At 45.0% G+C, this 17,459-nt stretch overlaps 1 protein-coding gene across 6 annotated transcripts in view; it reads left to right on the top strand.

Moving 5' to 3' along the window:
* Positions 1 to 13,471: 13,471 nt before the first annotated feature.
* The window catches only part of DHRS7B (dehydrogenase/reductase 7B), a 39,060-nt gene continuing 35,072 nt past the window's right edge, over positions 13,472 to 17,459 (top strand). For all 6 annotated transcript variants that reach the window (XM_067714903.1, XM_067714901.1, XM_067714907.1 and 3 more), the window contains exon 1: positions 13,472 to 13,529. In XM_067714903.1, the coding sequence (XP_067571004.1) occupies positions 13,510 to 13,529 (20 nt within the window). In that variant the 5' untranslated portion in view covers positions 13,472 to 13,509. The remainder of the gene's footprint in view (positions 13,530 to 17,459) is intronic.

Here is a 17,459-nt window from a genome sequence, read left to right as displayed (position 1 = left end):
CTCAAAAGGCATTTCCCACTATCCATGGGACTAACATGGCCTAAAATGTTATTCTCTATGTCTGTTTTTTGTTTGTTTTGTTTAGTTTTCAATTTTTTTTAATGTAAACATCCATGGAATTGTGCTTTCAACATGGTCAAGTATATCCTATAATCCTCTCTCAGATAACAACTATGAACTCTTGTCAGAATGCAAACACAAATACCTGAAGGCATTGGAGAATGAGCCCAATTGTGAGGAAGTAGACGCTTGGACGAAGGGACCTGCCCCGAGGAAGAGACCTGTTTTTTATGGCTTATAGACTGAGGACAGACCACGCTAGCAGGAGCCCAAACAGGGAGGTTGAAGCTCTGATAGAAAACGCACAGTCTTTCTGGACTGAAGAATTAGAGAACAGAGCACAGAAAAACTAAAGCCACTGAAAAGCGAGGACAGAGTCAGGGAAGGGGAGCCCCAGAGTCCGTGGATAAACCACGTGCAAGTTGACCCCTGAATCACTCGTGTGGGGGGCAAATTCCAGCAGCCCAACTGGAACGAAAAGAAATGAGTGGAGATTTAAGCTGCTGCCCAAGAAATGGTTAAATTAAAAAAAAAAGTTTCTGTTTTTTTAAATGTAAGATTCAATACCCACGTTGCTTGATGTGGAAATGGTGTGGCTTAGCTGAAACGTGATTTCAGCTCTTAAGTTCAAGTCTTTTTGTGTGTGACGTAAGAAAGTAGTCCAGTTTCATTCTTTTGCATGTAGCTGTCCAGTTTTCCCCACCCTGTTTTTTTTTTTTTTTCCTGGGCCGTGCCATGTGGTATGCGGAATCTTAGTTCCCCGACCGGGAACTGAACCCACGCCCCTTGCAGTGGAAGCTCGGAGCCCTAACCACTGGACGGCCAGGGATTGCCCCCAACACCATTTTTGGAAGAGACCATCCTTTCCCCATCGTATATTCTTGGCTCCTCTGTCGTAGGTTAATTGACCATGTCTGAGAGGGTTTACTTCTGGGCTCTTAATTCTGTCCCACTGATCTAGGTGTCTGTTTATATACCAATACCACACTGTTAATCACCCTAGCTCTGCGATACAGTTTGGAGTCACGCCGTGCTGCCTCCAGTTTCCAGCTTTGTTCTTCTTTCTCAAGATTTTTTTGGGTTTTTTTGGTGGGGTTTTTTTTTGGCTATTCAGGATCTTTTGCAGTTCCATACAAATTTTAGAATTATTTGTTCTAGCCTATAAATTTTTTTATTTTTTTTGCGATACGCGGGCCTCTCACTGACGTGGCCTCTCCCGTTGCGGAGCACAGGCTCCGGATGCACAGGCCCAGCGGCCATGGCTCACGGGCCCAGCCGCTCGGCGGCATGTGGGATCTTCCCAGACCGGGGCACGAACCCGTGTCCCCCGCATCGGCAGGCGGACTCTCAACCACTGCGCCACCAGGGAAGCCCAAGCCTATGAACTTTTGTGAGGCTGTTTTCAGTTCTCTTGGGAATATACCTAGGGATGGAATTGTTGGGTCCGTGGTAACTTTATGTTTAACCTTTTGAGGAGCCTCCAGACTGTTTTCCACAGCAGCTGAACCATCTTACTTTCCCACCAGCAGTGTATGAGTGTTCCAGTTTCTCCACATCCTCACTAGCATGTTATTTTCCTTATTATTTTTTAAAATATTTATTTATTTATTTGGCCGTGCTGGGTCTTAGTTGTGGCACACGGGGTCTTTGTTGCAGCACGCGGGCACTTAGCTGAGGCATGTGGGATCTAGTTCCCTGACCAGGGATCGAACCCAGGCCCCCTGCACTGGGAGCGCGGAGTCTTAACCGCTGGACCACCAGGGAAGTCCCTCCTTATTATTTTGTTTATTTATTTATTTATTTATGGCTGCGTTGGGTCTTTGTTGCTGCACACAGGCTTTCTCTAGTAGTGGCGAGCGGGGGCTACTCTTCATTGTGGTGCACAGGCTTCTCGTTGCAGTGGCTTCTCTTGTTGCGGAGCACGGGCTCTAGGCATGCGGGCTCAGTAATTGTGGCACGCGGACTCAGTAATTGTGGCGCATGGGCTCAATAATTGTGGCGCATGGGCTTAGTTGCTCTGTGGCATGTGGGATATTCCCGGACCAGGGATCGAACCCGTGTCCCCTGCAAGGGCAGGCGGATTCGTAAGTGCTGTGCCACCAGGGAAGTCCCTCCCCGGCTATTTTAGATAAGAAAAGTGTGGTGATTAATATCCTGAAATGTTAAAATTTCGCCAAATCATGTTACAACCTTCCAACCAGAATTGTTAATAAAGTAATTCCAAGAGTATTATTTGGTTTCAGTTTGAAATTAGTAATGCCCACTACATAAAACACTAAAACTGTTATGTCTTAGGGAAAAAGTTTTTCTAGATGCAACAAGTGTCAGCTTCTGTCCTGAGCAGGTTGAATGATCACAATTTCTTAATCAGCAGAGTTCACACTCTTCATTTAAACTCTAAAGCTCATTGTTAAATAATAAACCCAGGAAAGTTGGACATTTTCCATCATGCATTTGGGAAAAGAGAAGGAGGCCAGTGATCCTTGTGGTCAGATGTAACAGATAAATCTTGGAAGTATCTATTAAGAATACAGAGACTCAGTTACAAGACGCCCTCCAGAGCAACAAACTATCAACTAAGATAACCCTCTAGAAATAATGTCCTTCCTGTAGGTTGTGGAATGTGGAAACAATTTCTAAAGCTTCTGTGTTCGAGTAACACATGCAAGAAAAAATTTATTTTAATCACGGACAGAAGTTGGAAACTGTTATATTCACACCAGTCCCAATTTTGCATCAGAAGATAAGATCTTGTGACCACTCTCAACTTACCATCCTATCAAACTGGATTATTTTAAATTGTTTGTGATTGTAACAGATTGTTTAAATAGTTTAGATTATTTAGGGTAGGTTATTTTAAATATTTTATGATGCACAACATTCTCTCTAACCCTTAGATCTTCAATTCTTTCTGAAACTCCCTTTGTTAATTTTTATTTATTTATTTATTTTGGCTGCGTCAGGTCTTAGTTGCGGTATGTGGGATCTTCGTTGAGGCATGCTGGGTCTTTCATCGCCTCGCGGGCTCTTCATTGCAGCACGTGGGCTTCTCTTTAGTTGTGGTGTGCAGGTTTTCTCTCTCTAGTTGTGGCACGCAGTCTCCACGGCACCCGAGCTCAGTAGTTGTGGTGCGTGGGCTGAGTTGCCCCGAGGCATGTGGGATCTTAGTTCCCTGACCAGGAATCGAACCTGTGTCCCCTGCATTGTAAGGCGGATTCTTTACCACTGGACCACCAGGGAAGTCCCTGTTAGTTTTTAAGACTTGTAGTTTTTAAGGCCTGGCTCTGAAATGGCCTCTTATTCAGCATCTCGCGCAAAGAACATACCTGCAAAGTGCCTTTTTGCTGGCAGAAATGGAGCAAAGACTGAATATGGATCTTAATAATGAAAAGAACCTGCTATATAAAAAAATAAATAAAATAAAATTCAAAAATTCAAAAAAAAAAGTATTACAGACGTGTGTCAGGCAGTTACAGATTTTGTGATGTTGGTCAGCTTTTAAAATTCGTAACTTGTGGGCTTCCCTGGTGGCGCAGTGGTTGGGGGTCCGCCTGCCGATGCGGGGGACGTGGGTTCGTGCCCCGGTCCGGGAGGATCCCGCATGCCGCGGAGCGGCTGGGCCCGTGAGCCATGGCCGCTGGGCCTGCGCGTCCGGAGCCCGTGCTCCGCGTCGGAAGAGGCCACAGCAGTGAGAGGCCCGCGTACCGCAAAAGAAAAAAAAAAAATTCGTAACTTGTGATTCCTTTCCTTGGTTGAAATAAATATAATTTTTATACCTAAAAAAAAAAAATAGTGAAATGAAAGTGAAGAGTGTATAGAATTTTTCTTCTTTGAAACTAATTGGGCTTTCCTGTATTTAACTTTCTTTTGGAAAACACTCAAGATAGTAATAACCCCTCATGCTTCTTAACAACCACTTTCCCATCCACACCTTTGTGTAATTGTCACAGCAGCCCTGGGAAACAGGCACTAACTTCCACGTTGCCCATGAGGGGCCTCAATGATGCTCAGGGCTTTCGTGGCAGCATGAAGACTGGAAGCTTGGTTTTGTCAGGCTCTAAGGAGGGCGGTGATATGAATAGTAATGGCAACAACTAATATTTATTTAATACTTACTAAGTACCAAGCACTGTTCCATGATATAAATGCCCTCCTAACAGCCCAATGAAGTGGTTACCAAGACTGACTTTACCTCACACTGATGCACCAGCCTTTTTTTTTTTAAGTTTTTCCTCCCTAACATCTCCTTACTCTTGCTATTCTTTTTTTTTAACTTGATTTTTTAAATTTAATTTAATTTATTTTTATTTTTGGCTGCATTGGGTCTTTGTTGCTGCACGTGGGCTTTCTCTAGTTGCAGCGAGCAGGGGCTACTCTTCCTTGCAGTGCGCGGGCTTCTCATTGCGGTGGCTTCTCTTATTGCGGAGCACGGGTTTCAGTAGTTGCAGCATGCAGGCTCAGTAGTTGTGGCTCGCGGGCTCTAGAGTGCAGACTCAATAGTTGTGGCTCACGGGCTTAGTTGCTCTGCGGCATGTGGGATCTTCCCGGACCAGGGCTCAAACCTGTGTCCCCTTCATTGGCAAGCGGATTCTTAACCACTGTGCCACCAGGGAAGCCCCTCACTCTGCTTTGTTAACTTTATATGGAAGTCAGTAAGATATATTGTGACTCACCATTTTGTCCCTCTAAAGGACAGTGTTGGGGTGAGGGTTGTAGGGTATGTGATCAGCTCGTGGACATTTTTCTGATTGGTTGGTGGTGAGGTGACAGGGTGATGTTTTGGAAATTAACATTATCAACCTTCTGGTTCCAACTATGCTGGGGTCTACATGCTGGTGGTCAGTATGCAATTAACTTCTTCCACCTGGTGGCGGTTTCAGTACAGGCAAAACAGTTCAAGGATATGGCTCAGGAGCTTGTCTACAGCCCTTGAGAGGGAAATAAATGTCCTTGACTTTGTTTTATGGCTAAACTATTATTATTTTGTCTTGCTTGATTGTTTTGTTTCTGTGTGTGTGTGTATATATATATATTTCCCACCCCCTTTGGCCACACTGCACAGCATGCAGGTTCTTACTTCCCCAACCAGGGATCGAACCCACGCTCCCTGCAGTGAAAGCACAGAGTCCTAACTGCTGGACCTCCAGGGAAGTCCCGTTTTCTTTTTTTAACTTCTCTGATTAAATTTTTCTTTTAGGGACTTGGGGAAGGCCTAGGATGCTAAAGCTTTTCTACAAACAAGAAGCAGGAGACATGGGGGACATATCCCCAGGAAGTCCCCGCAGGGTCCTGCTCGGTTTCAGTGCTATAAACCCACTTGGGCTTCCACTGCCAACTGAAAAGAGTCCAGTCCGACCCGATCTACTTCCCCACGTCTCATGTCTCATCCTCACAGTAGCCAAATAAAAGAACTGACCATTCCGTCTGTTCCTCTGTGCCCTTGCTAATGTCCCAAGGGTGAAATGGACGTGTCCGAATTCTCCCATCCTTCCAAGTCCCACACGGATGTCTCCTCTTCCATGCAGCCTTCTTGGATGCACTTCCTAGCTCCATTTCCTGGATTCCCACAGCAGTGTGACTGAAACTCCCCTACACTGCATGCCATTTCCTCCTGCCCCAGCTACATGTGGACATGTCTTCTCTCTCCCCAGGTCATGTGTGTCTTGTGGGCCAGAGCTGTGCCCGTATTTTCCTTGTGCTCCCACAGTACCCTGCATACAGTAAGTGCTGCATAAGCATTGGTTGAATGAATACAAAGGAAATGGGAAGTAAGGGAATGCGGTGCATTTCTCTACAGGTGACACCATGATCCAGGAGAGCGCCTGGCAGTACTCCTCTGAGAGCTCACGATGTCCTAAGGCCAGGCCTGGACTCCTGGGCTCCACAGAGCTGAGCCCCAGGCTCCTGGGCTCACACTGTGTGCTTTTCCACCCCTCCCTCACCTCCCATTTTATCTCATAGATCAGATGGTTTAACTGACACAGAAATGTCATGGACCCTGCTGTGCCATGGCTGATGGGGCGTCTGTGGGCAGCAAGGGTACAAAATAGGTTTTTGGAGATACTTAAACAGAGTGTGTGAGAGTCATAAGTGTTTTCAAAAACCCAAAATACCTTCTCAGTGGCTGAAAGCCTCTAAGATGCGAAATGGCAGAGGCTGCAGCTTTTTTGAGCCCTGACACCTTGCTGCCTTCCTGGGAGAAACCTTGAGATCAAAGCTTTTTTTTTGTCTGAGAGACAGAATTTCCCTGCCTCAAAGAGGGATGTGACCATCTCAGGAATACAGACATGCTTAGAAATATAAAGTCTCTTTTTTGGGGAAGTCTGTGCTAAAGCAATAGAGAAATATTGAAGTGAGCAGCTCTCTTTTTCCTTGGCCTCCTTAAATGTCCTCTATAAACAGCGAAGGGGAAATGGAATTGCTTTAGGAAGGGGTTTCTTTAGAAGAATATAGAGAATGGAAAGAGTCTACTCTGCGTAGCCAGAATTACTTATGCACAATTCTAGTGAGAGGCACTTGGCAAGGGGAGCTGCTAAGACTGGAAGAAAGGGACAGACTAGCAGCTTGCCCCGGGAGTCTCAGTACAGACGCCTCCTAGTGCCTGGTGGAAGAAGAATGGGCCCGCTCCTGTATTTGCGTGTTAAATTACGTGACTTCTTAAATGGAAAACTTACAGATGTTCCATAAGTACTGTAATCCCATTTGGGGATTTTTTTCCATTTATTAAATACACCCAGAGGCTCAGAAAGTGGAAGTCCTGGGACTGAATATAGGAGAGAGAAGCAAGTCGGACCATGTCTCATGAAGCCAAGATTCAGATGCAGCAACTGTCAAATTGATTTATTCTGATTCAAACAAAACCCAAATTGTTCCTCGTGAACGTAAAATTGGATTGGCTTCTTAGGAGGCCTCCCACACTTTTTGCACACACCTGAGGCGTGTGTGTGTGCGTGTCTGTGCGTGTGCACGCGTGTCGGGGGGATGCTTCTGCGTCCACAGGACCGAGTCAGAGGGCTGACTCCCTGGGCTCGAAGTGGGGACAGCCACGTCCTGGCGCCGCGCTTTCTTTCCGGAATCGGGTGGCATGACTGTTTCCGGGGATGTGCTCTGGGCCAGACTCCCGGGTTCAATTCCCGGTGACCAATGTTTAGTTTTTTCCATTTGACAACAGCTCACTGTCTGACACGCAGATGTCTTCCCCAGGACTAGAGATACTTGGTGGAAATAACAGAGGGCAGAAGGGCTGTTTGTCAAGGGTAACGTGCCCTCGCTGTGACTCATCTAGCGCATTCCTCCAAAACCTTCTGGGGTGGTAGAAATGTTCTGCATCTGGTGGGACTGGGGAACTGAATTTTTAATTTTTTTTGAATTAATTTACATTTAAAGAGCCGCGGGTAGCTAGTGTCTACTGTCCTGGACGGCACCGTTCTAGCCCTAGACAGGAAGCCATGTGCTCCCTGTGGAAAAGTCGGTCTTATTAAAATGTTCATTGCATCTGACACAGCCTTTATGGATATGCCTCTTGAATATTACATCTGACTGAGGATTTGAAAAAAGACAGTGTAGATGTTATTTGTTAGAATAGGCAACAGGACACTACAGGACACTTTGAAAAGTCTTAAACCCTTCCTTCTAGGGAAGGAATATCACCTTTCTTATATCTGGGAGTCACAGCACTCACTTTTCTCTTAAGTTTCAGTGAGGAGCAGTAAACTCCCCGTCCTGCCAAGAGGCTGAACATGTCCTAGGAACACAAGTAACAGAACGTGTGTCTGTGTCTCTGGCTGACACAGCAACAACTTTCTTCTGTTATCAGATCCCTGTTCTTCTGACTATTTAGTAACCTCGGCGAAACATGGAGCTGGGCAGGAGGTTTCCGGGAGGAAGGGGTGGTCTGACATGTGCACACCACTGAGGAGGGGCCTCGAGTCATCATCCCCCAGTTCCAAGCAGCATCATACAAAGCGCATCACTGAAGAGAAGTTCTTATAACTGCAGGAAACCTCTGTCGTTACCAGGAAAACATGTTTTCTTTTCCGCCCTCATCAGAGGAAAGCCCGCTTATGCAACTTCGTATTCTTGCAACAATCACCCCACCAACAGCAATCAAAGCAACAGCTGCAGTTTACTGATCACAGCTTACGTGGTTCTTCACAACTGCCTTTGAGACAGGCAGGGACCTGGGACCCTTTGCTGCACTGCTTGCACCTGGACACACCTCTCCTCCGGCAGCAAAATACAAGGAAACTATATAGGACTAAAAATAACTGAGTGCATGCACAGTTGGGGTAAATTCTGGACAAAAGATACAAAGAGACCAAAAAACCCAGCTGCCACTTTTGAAGAGCAGGGAGCAAAAACAGGGTACTGCGAACGCGCCCTGCTCTCAACACCACCTAAGGGGTGGGCAAAACAGCTAAGCCACCCCTCTGACCTGACCCCTGGACACACCCCTACCTTCACCCCGTGTGAGGAACAAGCCCGCCCCCTCTCAGGGAGCTGGCAAACAAGGCAACCTGTTGTTTGTTCTCCCTCCCCCCGCTGCATCAGCGGCCCCAGTAAAGCCTTGCCTGAATTTCTTGTCTGCCCTCTGATCAATTTCTACTGGTTAAGGAAGCCAAGAACTCTGGTGGGTAACACCTTTGGTCTCACACTTTATTATCTTCATTTTAGGTTGAGAAGCCTGAGGTTGGAGGTGGTAAGAAACTCAACATCTGTCATGGGGGGTTTTTTATTTTTAAATTTTAAACCTTATTTGGAATGAATCATTTTAATTTTAAACCTTATTTGGACCACCAGGGAAGCCCCTCTTTGTTCGTGTTTAAATTGAATTGTCCATTTGTTTACTGTTGAGTTTTGAGAGTTCTTTATGTAATCTAGATATGAATCCTTTTTCAGATATATGATTTTCAAATATTTTCTCCTAGTCCGTAATGAGTTTTTGCAGCCCATTAACAGGGTTTTTTGCAGAGCAAAAGATTTTAACATCAATTAAGTCCACATTATCAATTTTTTCTTTCACGGAACATACTTTTAGTGTCATGTCTAAGAACTCGTCAACTCCTAGTTCCACCAAATTTTCTCCTATCTTCTAAAAGTCTTATAAATTTATATTTTAGGGACTTCCTGGCGCTCCAGTGGTTAAGACTCCGCGCTTCCACAGCAGGGGGCACAGGTTCCATCCCTGGTTGGGGAACTAATATCCCACATGCTGTGCACTGTGGCCAAAAAAACCCCCAAACCCTATAATTTTATGTTTTACATTTAAATTTGGTTCATTTTGAATTAATTTTTTCAAAAGATGTGAGGTTTAGATTGATGTTCTTTATTTTTTATTTATTATATGTTTTGCCTATAGATATCCAGTTGCTCCAGCACCATTTGTTAAAAAAGACTATTCTTTCTGCACTGAATTGCTTTTTCAACTTTTTCAAAAATCAGATGGACTTAATTGTGTGGAGCTACTTCTGGGTCCTCAATTCTGTCCCCTTGATCCATGTGTCCGTCCCTCGACATCACAGAGTTTGAACTCTATAATAAGGTTTGTAATCAGGTAGAGTGATTCCTCCCACTTTATTATTCTTTTTCAAAATTGTTTTAGCTATTGTAGTTCCTTTGCCTTTCCACATACATTTTATTTATTATTATTTTTAAATTAATTTATTTAGTTTTGGCTGCATTGGGTCTTCTTTGCTGTGTGCGGGCTTCTCACTGTGGCTTGTCTTGTTGCAGAGTGCGGGCTCTAGGCGCGCGGGCTTCAGTAGTGGTGGCTCGCAGGCTCTGAGCACAGGCTCAGTAGTTGTGGCACACGGGCTTAGTTGCTCTGCGGCATGTGGGATCTTCCCAGACCAGGGATCGAACCCATGTCCCCTGCATTGGCAGGCGGATTCTTAACCACTGTGCCACCAGGGAAACCCCTATACATCTTTTATTTATACCTAAGTATTTCCATTTTTTAAAAATTATAGTTGATTTACAATATTGTGTTAGTTTCAGGTGTATGGCAGAGTGATTCAGTTATATATTTTTTCAGATTATATTGCATTATAGGTTATTACAAGATATTGAATATAATTCCCTGTTATACAGTATATCCTTGTTGCTTATCTATTTTATGTGTAGTAGTTTGTATTCTATTTTCATTTTCATTCAGTTCAATGTGTTTTTATTTATTTTATTTAATTAATTTATTTTTTAAAGTGTTTTGTTGATGTGGACAATTTTTTTTAAGTCTTTATTGAATTTGTTACAATATTGCTTCTGTTTTATGTCTTGGCCCTTTGGCTGCAAGGCATGTGGGACCCTAGTTCCCCAACCAGGGGCCGAACCCTCACCCCCTGCATTGGAAGGTGAAGTCTCAACCACTGGACCACCAGGGAAGTCCCTCATTCAGTTCAATGTATTTTTAACTTGAGACTACCTTTTTGATCCATAGATTATTTAAAAGTGTGTTGTTCAGCTTCCAAGTTTTTGGATTTTCTTTTTATCATTCTCTTATTGATACCCAATTTTTTTAAGGTTTTTTTTTTTTGATGTGGACCATTTTTAAAGTCCTGATTGAATTTGTTACAATATTGCTTCTGCTTTATGTTTTGTTTTTTTGGCCACAGGGCATGTGGGATCTTAGCTTCCTGACCAGGGATTGAACCCGCACTCCCTGCAATGGAAGGCGAAGTCTTAACCACTGGACCACCAGGGAAGTCCTGATACCCAGTTTGATCCCATTGTAGTTGGTACACACTCTATAAAATTTCAATTATTTTAAATATGTTGAGGTTAGTTTTTATGGGCAGGATATGGTCTATCTTGACTTATGTTCTGTGAGTGCTTAAAAAGAATGTGTTGTCTCTGGTGTTAGCAGGTGTTCTACAAATCTTGATTAGATCCTGTTGGTTAATGGTATCATTAAGCCTTTCCAAATCTTCGCCGACTTTTTATTTGTTCTATCAAGTACTGAGAGGTGTGTTGAAGTCTTCAACTGTAATTGTGGATTTGTCTATTTCTCCTTATAGTTCTATCAGATTTTTCTTTGCATATTTTGCACCTCTGTTGTTTGGTGCATAAAGATTTAGGGTTGCTGTGTCTTCTTAGGGATTGACTCTTCTATATGTAAGGTACATTTCCGTCCCTGGTAATTTTCTCTGCTCTTTTTTTTTTTTTTTAACATCTTTATTGGAGTATAATTGCTTGACAATGGTGTGTTAGTTTCTGCTTTATAACAAAGTGAATCAGCTATACATATACATATTTCTCTGCTCTTCAGTCAATTTTATCTGGTATTAATATAGCGACTCCTGCTTTCTCTTAATTAACTTTTGCACAGTTTATCTTTTTCCATCCTTGTACTTTCAGCCTACCTATACAATTGAGTTTCTTGTAGCTAGCATACTTTGGTTATATTATTTTTATCCACTCTGCCAATCTCTTTTTTGTATTTAGACCTCTTTCTTTTAATGTTGTAATTATTAATATGTTAAGGTTTAAGTGTATCATTTTATTTTTGCTTTCCATTTTTGTTTGTTCTGTTTTGTTGGCTTTTTTTCTTCCTGTGGTTATTTGAACATTTTTGGATTCCATTTTGATTCATCTATAGTATTTTTTAGTGTATCTCTTTGTATAACTTTTTAAGTGGTTGCCCTAGGGATTTCATTATATATACATAACTTATCACTGTCTACTGTTGTCTACATTTTATCAGTTCAAGTGAAGTGTAGAAAGCTCACCTCCTTTTATGTCTGTTATCCCTTCGCATTTGTAATTGTTTTAAATATTTCCTTTGCATACATTGAGGACCATATTGGGAAGTGTTATAATTTTTCCTTCAACAATTCAACATAATTTAGAAAATTTAAGAGAAGTCTATTTTGTTTACCCATATTTTTACTCTTACAGTGTTCTTTCTATATCTTAGAGCCTAACGTTCTAAGATTCCTTCTTTATCATTGCCTTTCTGTTTATAGCACTTCCTTTAGTCATTTTTGTAGGGTAGGCCTGTTGGCGACAGATTCTCTTAGTTTTCCTTCATGTGATAATGTCTGTTTCCCTTTCATTCCTGAAGGATACTTTTGCTGGATGTAGAATTTTGAGTTGCACTTGAAAAATGTTGCGTCACTTTCTTCCGGCTTCTGGGTTTCTAATGCAAAATCTGCTGTCATTAAAATTTCGCTCTTGTTTTCAGATTTTGTGGATACTTGTGAGGACTTCCATGGTATGTTAATTGACTAAAGTGAATAAAAGCAGTGTGTAGAGTATTATGTTGTTTGTATAACAAGGGACGGTGGGGAGAATATATACACAATTGCTTGACCACACATAAGATGGCTCTGGAAAGACAAGCACAGCTGGCACTGTTACCAAGGTGAAGGAGAAAGGGGTGCCTGAACAAAAGGAAGGGAGGTTTTTCAATTTATACACTTTTGCCATCTCTTGAATTTTGAACCATGAGAATTCCCCCCAGTTTCTCTCTCCACATCCTCTTTCCATGCTTCCTCTTTTACTACTTGACATCTTTACAGAATTTATTTGCAAGAATTACTTATATATTCTAAATAAAAGTCATCTTCAGATATACGTATTGCAAATACCTTCTCCACTCTATTGCTTGCCTTTTGCTCTCTTGATGGTGTCTTTCCACGTCTTAAAGTTAACGATGACCAATTTATCAGCATTTCCCTTTAAGGTCGGTACTTTTTAATGTCCTGCTAAAAAGTATTTTCCTCTCCCACGGTCACGATATTCTGCTGTTTGGGACTTCCCTGGGGGTCCATTGGTCAGGGCTCGGCGCTTTCACTGCTCTGGCAGGGCTGGATCCCTGGTCCCGGAACTAAGATCCCCAAAACCGCGCGACGCAGCCAAGCAAAACAAAACTAAAAAACCCCGATATTCTGCTGTTGGCTGTTATTTTCCAGAGTCGTGTCTTTCACATTTACGTCTACAACCTATCTTGGATTGATTTTTTTGCGTGAGGTAGGGGTTACGGTTCGTCCCCCAACCCCGCCAAGGACATTCAATTGATCGAGCACTTTTCCTTCAAAATAACTCTTCTATTTCATCACAGTTGCTCTTTTGTGGGGAGAAGACATGTGACTACATACCCGTGGGGCTGTTTCTGGCTTCTCACTTCTTTTGCATTGATCTTTTTATTTATCCTTGGGCCAGTATCACACCGCTTTAATTACTAAGGCTTTATACGCCGTAGCACACATTCTTCAACTTTGTGTCCCCTGCCCTCTTCCCCAAGAGCGCACGGAACTCAAACCGCGACCTTCCGAATTTCCCTCCGAAGACGGAGGGACAGTACTTAGGCTGGAGGACGCAATTCAGAGCTCCGCATCCAGCCCCTCCCACCTGCGCCTTGAGGCCTGCCCGCCCAACGCGCATGCGCAGCCTCACGACTGGGCGAGGGAAAACTACGTCACCGGAGAGGCGGGAGGATGGGGTTGATTCGCCATGGCCTCCGCAGCGACCAGGTAGGGCTGCGGGCGGGGGAACCTCGGAGGCGAGGGGCGCGAGGTCCCGCCCCGAGCTGAGGCGCGCGGCAGGTCCCGGCTCGAGCTCGTCTCGCCCGCTGAGGGGAGAGAAGTGGTGTGGAGGCCGAGCGGAGGCTGCGGACCCGGAGAGTCGCCGGCACCGGAGTCCGGGCTCAGCGTTTTCTGCATGGGGAGCCGCGCCTTCGCTGAGCTTTGAGCCTCGGTTTGCGCGGCTGCAAGTGGGTGTAGGCAGGCGGCGGACCCGATTTCCCCGACTCCGCGCCGTGCGCGGGCGAGGCTGGCGGCACCTGGCCGGTGCAGAGTTAGCGCAGCAGGTACCTTTGTTCGGAGGCAGGGCGGGGTGCTGCCTGCTGCGTACCCGCGGGGTGGCCACGGCATCTCTTGCTCCTCCTGCCCTTGCTCTGCCGTTCCCAAGCTGTGCGGCTTGGACCAGTGTCCTCAGCTGTAACTTTGGGAATAAAACGCCCCCCCCCCCCCATGAGTTTGTCGAGAAGCGTGGTGAGATTGCGCATGGGTGGTACTCAGCTAGGGTTTGGCACAGAATAGGTGCTCAACAAATGGTACCCATACAACCCTCTTTTTAGTTTCGTTTGCTATGGTGATTTGAGAATTGACGAGTTACTTTTGTTACGAAATAGTTAACGAAATAATTTTTGAGCTTCATATACACGTGTGTTTAGTGAACATAATACTTGCTTCTCTTAATGGAATTACCAGGAAGTGCTTTTCACGTCTTCCAACCTGTGTATGGGCAAAACAGAGGAAGTCAGTTTCTAGAAAAGTGGCAGATAGAAAAAGGGATCCTCAACTTGGTTATACAGGGATAGAATTAGCAAAAGTGATCTAATTCTTAAGGATAGGCAGGGAACTAACTTTTTTGAGCACCCACCAAAATGACTGTTGTAGATATCTCTTATTCCTCAGCACGAGAGAGTATAGTATAGTGAGTGGTATCACGATATTTTCCAGCCCAGTTTTGGGTGCTGAGAGCACCCACAGCAAATAAGTGAGGGAAGCAGGCTTTTAAAACTAGGCTTCTGTATAAAACAAACTAATTCTAGTACAGGGGTTGCTTCTGAAGAGATCCTTGCTCAAGAATTTATTTTTTTAAAATATTTTTTAAAAGTTTATTTATTTTTGGCTGCATTGGGTCTTCGTTGCTGTGCGTGGGCTTTCTCTAGTTGTGTCCAGAGGGGAATACTCTTCATTGTGGTGCGCGGGCTTCTCATGGCGGTGGCTTCTCTTGTTGCGGAGCACGGGCTCTAGGCGCGTGGGCTTCAGTAGTTGCAGTACGCGGGCTCAGTAGTTTGTGGCTCACGGGCTCTAGAGCGCAGGCTCAGTAGTTGTGGCGCACGGACTTAGTTGCTCGGCGGCATGTGGGATCTTCCCGGACCAGGTATCGAACCCGTGTCCCCTGCGTTGGCAGGTGGATTCTCAACCACTGCGCCACTAGGGAAGTCCTGTCTTCATTTATAGTAGAAGAAATGGACTCAGAGATGGGAAGAAATTTAGCACTGAACTAGTAAGGGCAGAGCCAATTCCATGTCACTCCAAAAGCCAGTGCTTGTCTATGTATTTCATTAATTCCTTCACTTCACAGATATTTATTGAACAGCTGGTCTGTACCAGCAGGCGCTAGGTGTTGGGGATACACTGATGGCTAAAGCAGACACAGCCCCTGTCTTCAGGTAACAACTTGAGTTGAAGTAGCAACTCATAAGCAATGAATCTAGCAAGGGAGACCCACAGAAAATAGAAAATGACCAACGAAATATTGGCTGTGGTCGTGGTACCCGCCATAGGAGACAGTAGAGGGCGCTGTAAGAATATATAGTGGGGTCAGTGGCAGCAGGCCGGGTGAGGAGGGACAGGGTCGCCTTTCCTGAGGAGTTAGTAGTCAGCTGAGACCTTAAGGACTGAGTTGGAGTTAAAATGGGCAAAGAGAGGGCTTCCCTGGTGGTGCAGTGGTTGAGAGTCCGCCTGCCGATGCAGGGGACACGGGTTCGTGCCCCGGTCCGGGAAGATCCCACATGCCGCGGAGCGGCTGGGTCCGTGAGCCATGGCCGCTGAGCCTGTGCGTCCGGAGCCTGTGCTCCGCAACGGGAGAGGCCACAACGGTGAGAGGCCCGCGTACCGCAAAAAAAAAAAAAAAAAAGGGGCAAAGAGAAGAGTGAAGAGGAGGGACGCACGTGAGGCCTCGAGGGTCGGAGGGGCTGTGACTGGTAGTTTCGGAGCGACCCATGTGGCGGGCAGTGGAGAGTGCTTCCAAGGCAGAAGCGGACACAGGTTGGATCCCATCCGAGCAGTGCTGTACCCCAGGGTTTATTTGCTTCCCAGGACATATGATCATCTCCACAAACTGTGTCTGTGTTCCAGCTCCCGGCATCCTTCTTCAGACATGGTTAGGCCTCTGGTTGCCCTGGGTGGGGACAGATGTGCGGAGGGGCAGAGACCTCAGTGTGACACTTGCTCAGTGTTGGTTACTTGCGTGGCAAAGCTGAATAGACAGGAGTGCCAGTATTGTATTTCACCCTATTTGTCTCTGGTTTGCAAAATTATTTAACATTTTTTAGTCTCCCAATGGTCCAAGTCCTATGTTGGCTACCTAGGATACAAACATTTAAGGATAGTTATTAATTTAATTCATGTTTTACTTGCTTTCCATTTAAGATGCTACAGTTGTTTTACCAATATTATTCTTCAGATGTGTTTGTTTACCATCTACTATGTGCTAGGCACTGTGCTAGGGACATAGCATGAGCAAATAGACGTGGTCTGTGTCCTCCTGGAGCTTAAGCTCCCAGTTGGGTCTGGAGGACGGAGAGGGAGGGGGAGCGACTCAGGGAGATGGGGTTGGAGAGGTAGGCAGGGGTCAGACCATGCAGGCCTCACAGGTCATGCCAAGTATCTGGAGCTTCTCCTAAGGATGGTGGGAGGCCACTGAGGAGTCTCATTCAGGGAGTAGAACCAGCAGGTGTGTGTTTATGAAAGATCACTCTGGCTTCTCCCTCGGCGGAGGCGGAAGTCGATGGGTGTGAGGGCTGTTTAAAAGGTAGGATCAGTGGGGCTTGGTAATAGGTTCACTCTGGGGTAAGATGGAAGAGGGAGGTTCAGGGCTGATTAATTTTCTGGCCTTTGTATCTGAGATCAGAACTCAGAGGAAGGACATGAGTTCAGTTTTGAGTAAGACGTCTTTGCAATGATCCAGGTGGGGTGTCACAAAGGCAGGGATGTAGGAAGGTCTGGCACTCACATGACCGGAATGGCTGAGTCTCTAAAGCTCTTGTCAGAGAGGAACACCTTTCCCATGTTTTTTTGCGGAGGGGGGTGCTGTGCTGTGGGGCATGTAGGATTTTAGTTCCCTGACCAGGGATCGAACCTGTGAAGCGTGGAGTCTTAACCACTGGACCGCCAGGCAAGTCCCCACCTTTCCTTATTGAGGGAGCTGTCAAGGTGGGACCTGTGAGGTGGTCCAATCCACATTTATGTTGGGAAAAGGTACAAATAAAATCTCCTGCCAACCTAGGAAATGCTCTCCACAAATGCGGAAAGAAAAGAATTCTGTTATTCAGTCATTAACTGAAACTGGGATACAACACAGGTAATCTGCAAATGAGACTACAAAAACAGAAAAAAAACAACCCACCATTTACAGCCCATTACATACATAATCTCAAGATTAATGGTAATTTGTTCTCTTGTAAAAAGACTAGGCAACACCACTTGCTGTATGTGTTTTCATCCTAAATTTACCTGGTGGTTGGGGTGGCCGTCTGTGCTAGTCAGTTGCCTTTCTCTGAAAGAAAAGTAAAACATCCTTAATTTCTATGAGCGGGTGGTCGAGGTGCCTAGGCTAAACTCCCACGACGTTACCTTAAGAGAGATGGCTCCCAGGCCCTTCAGAAAAAA

The sequence above is a fragment of the Pseudorca crassidens genome, chromosome 19 (genome assembly GCF_039906515.1).
Source record: "Pseudorca crassidens isolate mPseCra1 chromosome 19, mPseCra1.hap1, whole genome shotgun sequence".
Taxonomy (NCBI): Eukaryota; Metazoa; Chordata; class Mammalia; order Artiodactyla; family Delphinidae; genus Pseudorca; species Pseudorca crassidens.
Note: the sequence above shows the minus strand (reverse complement) of the source record. Positions and strands in the feature narration are given on the sequence as shown.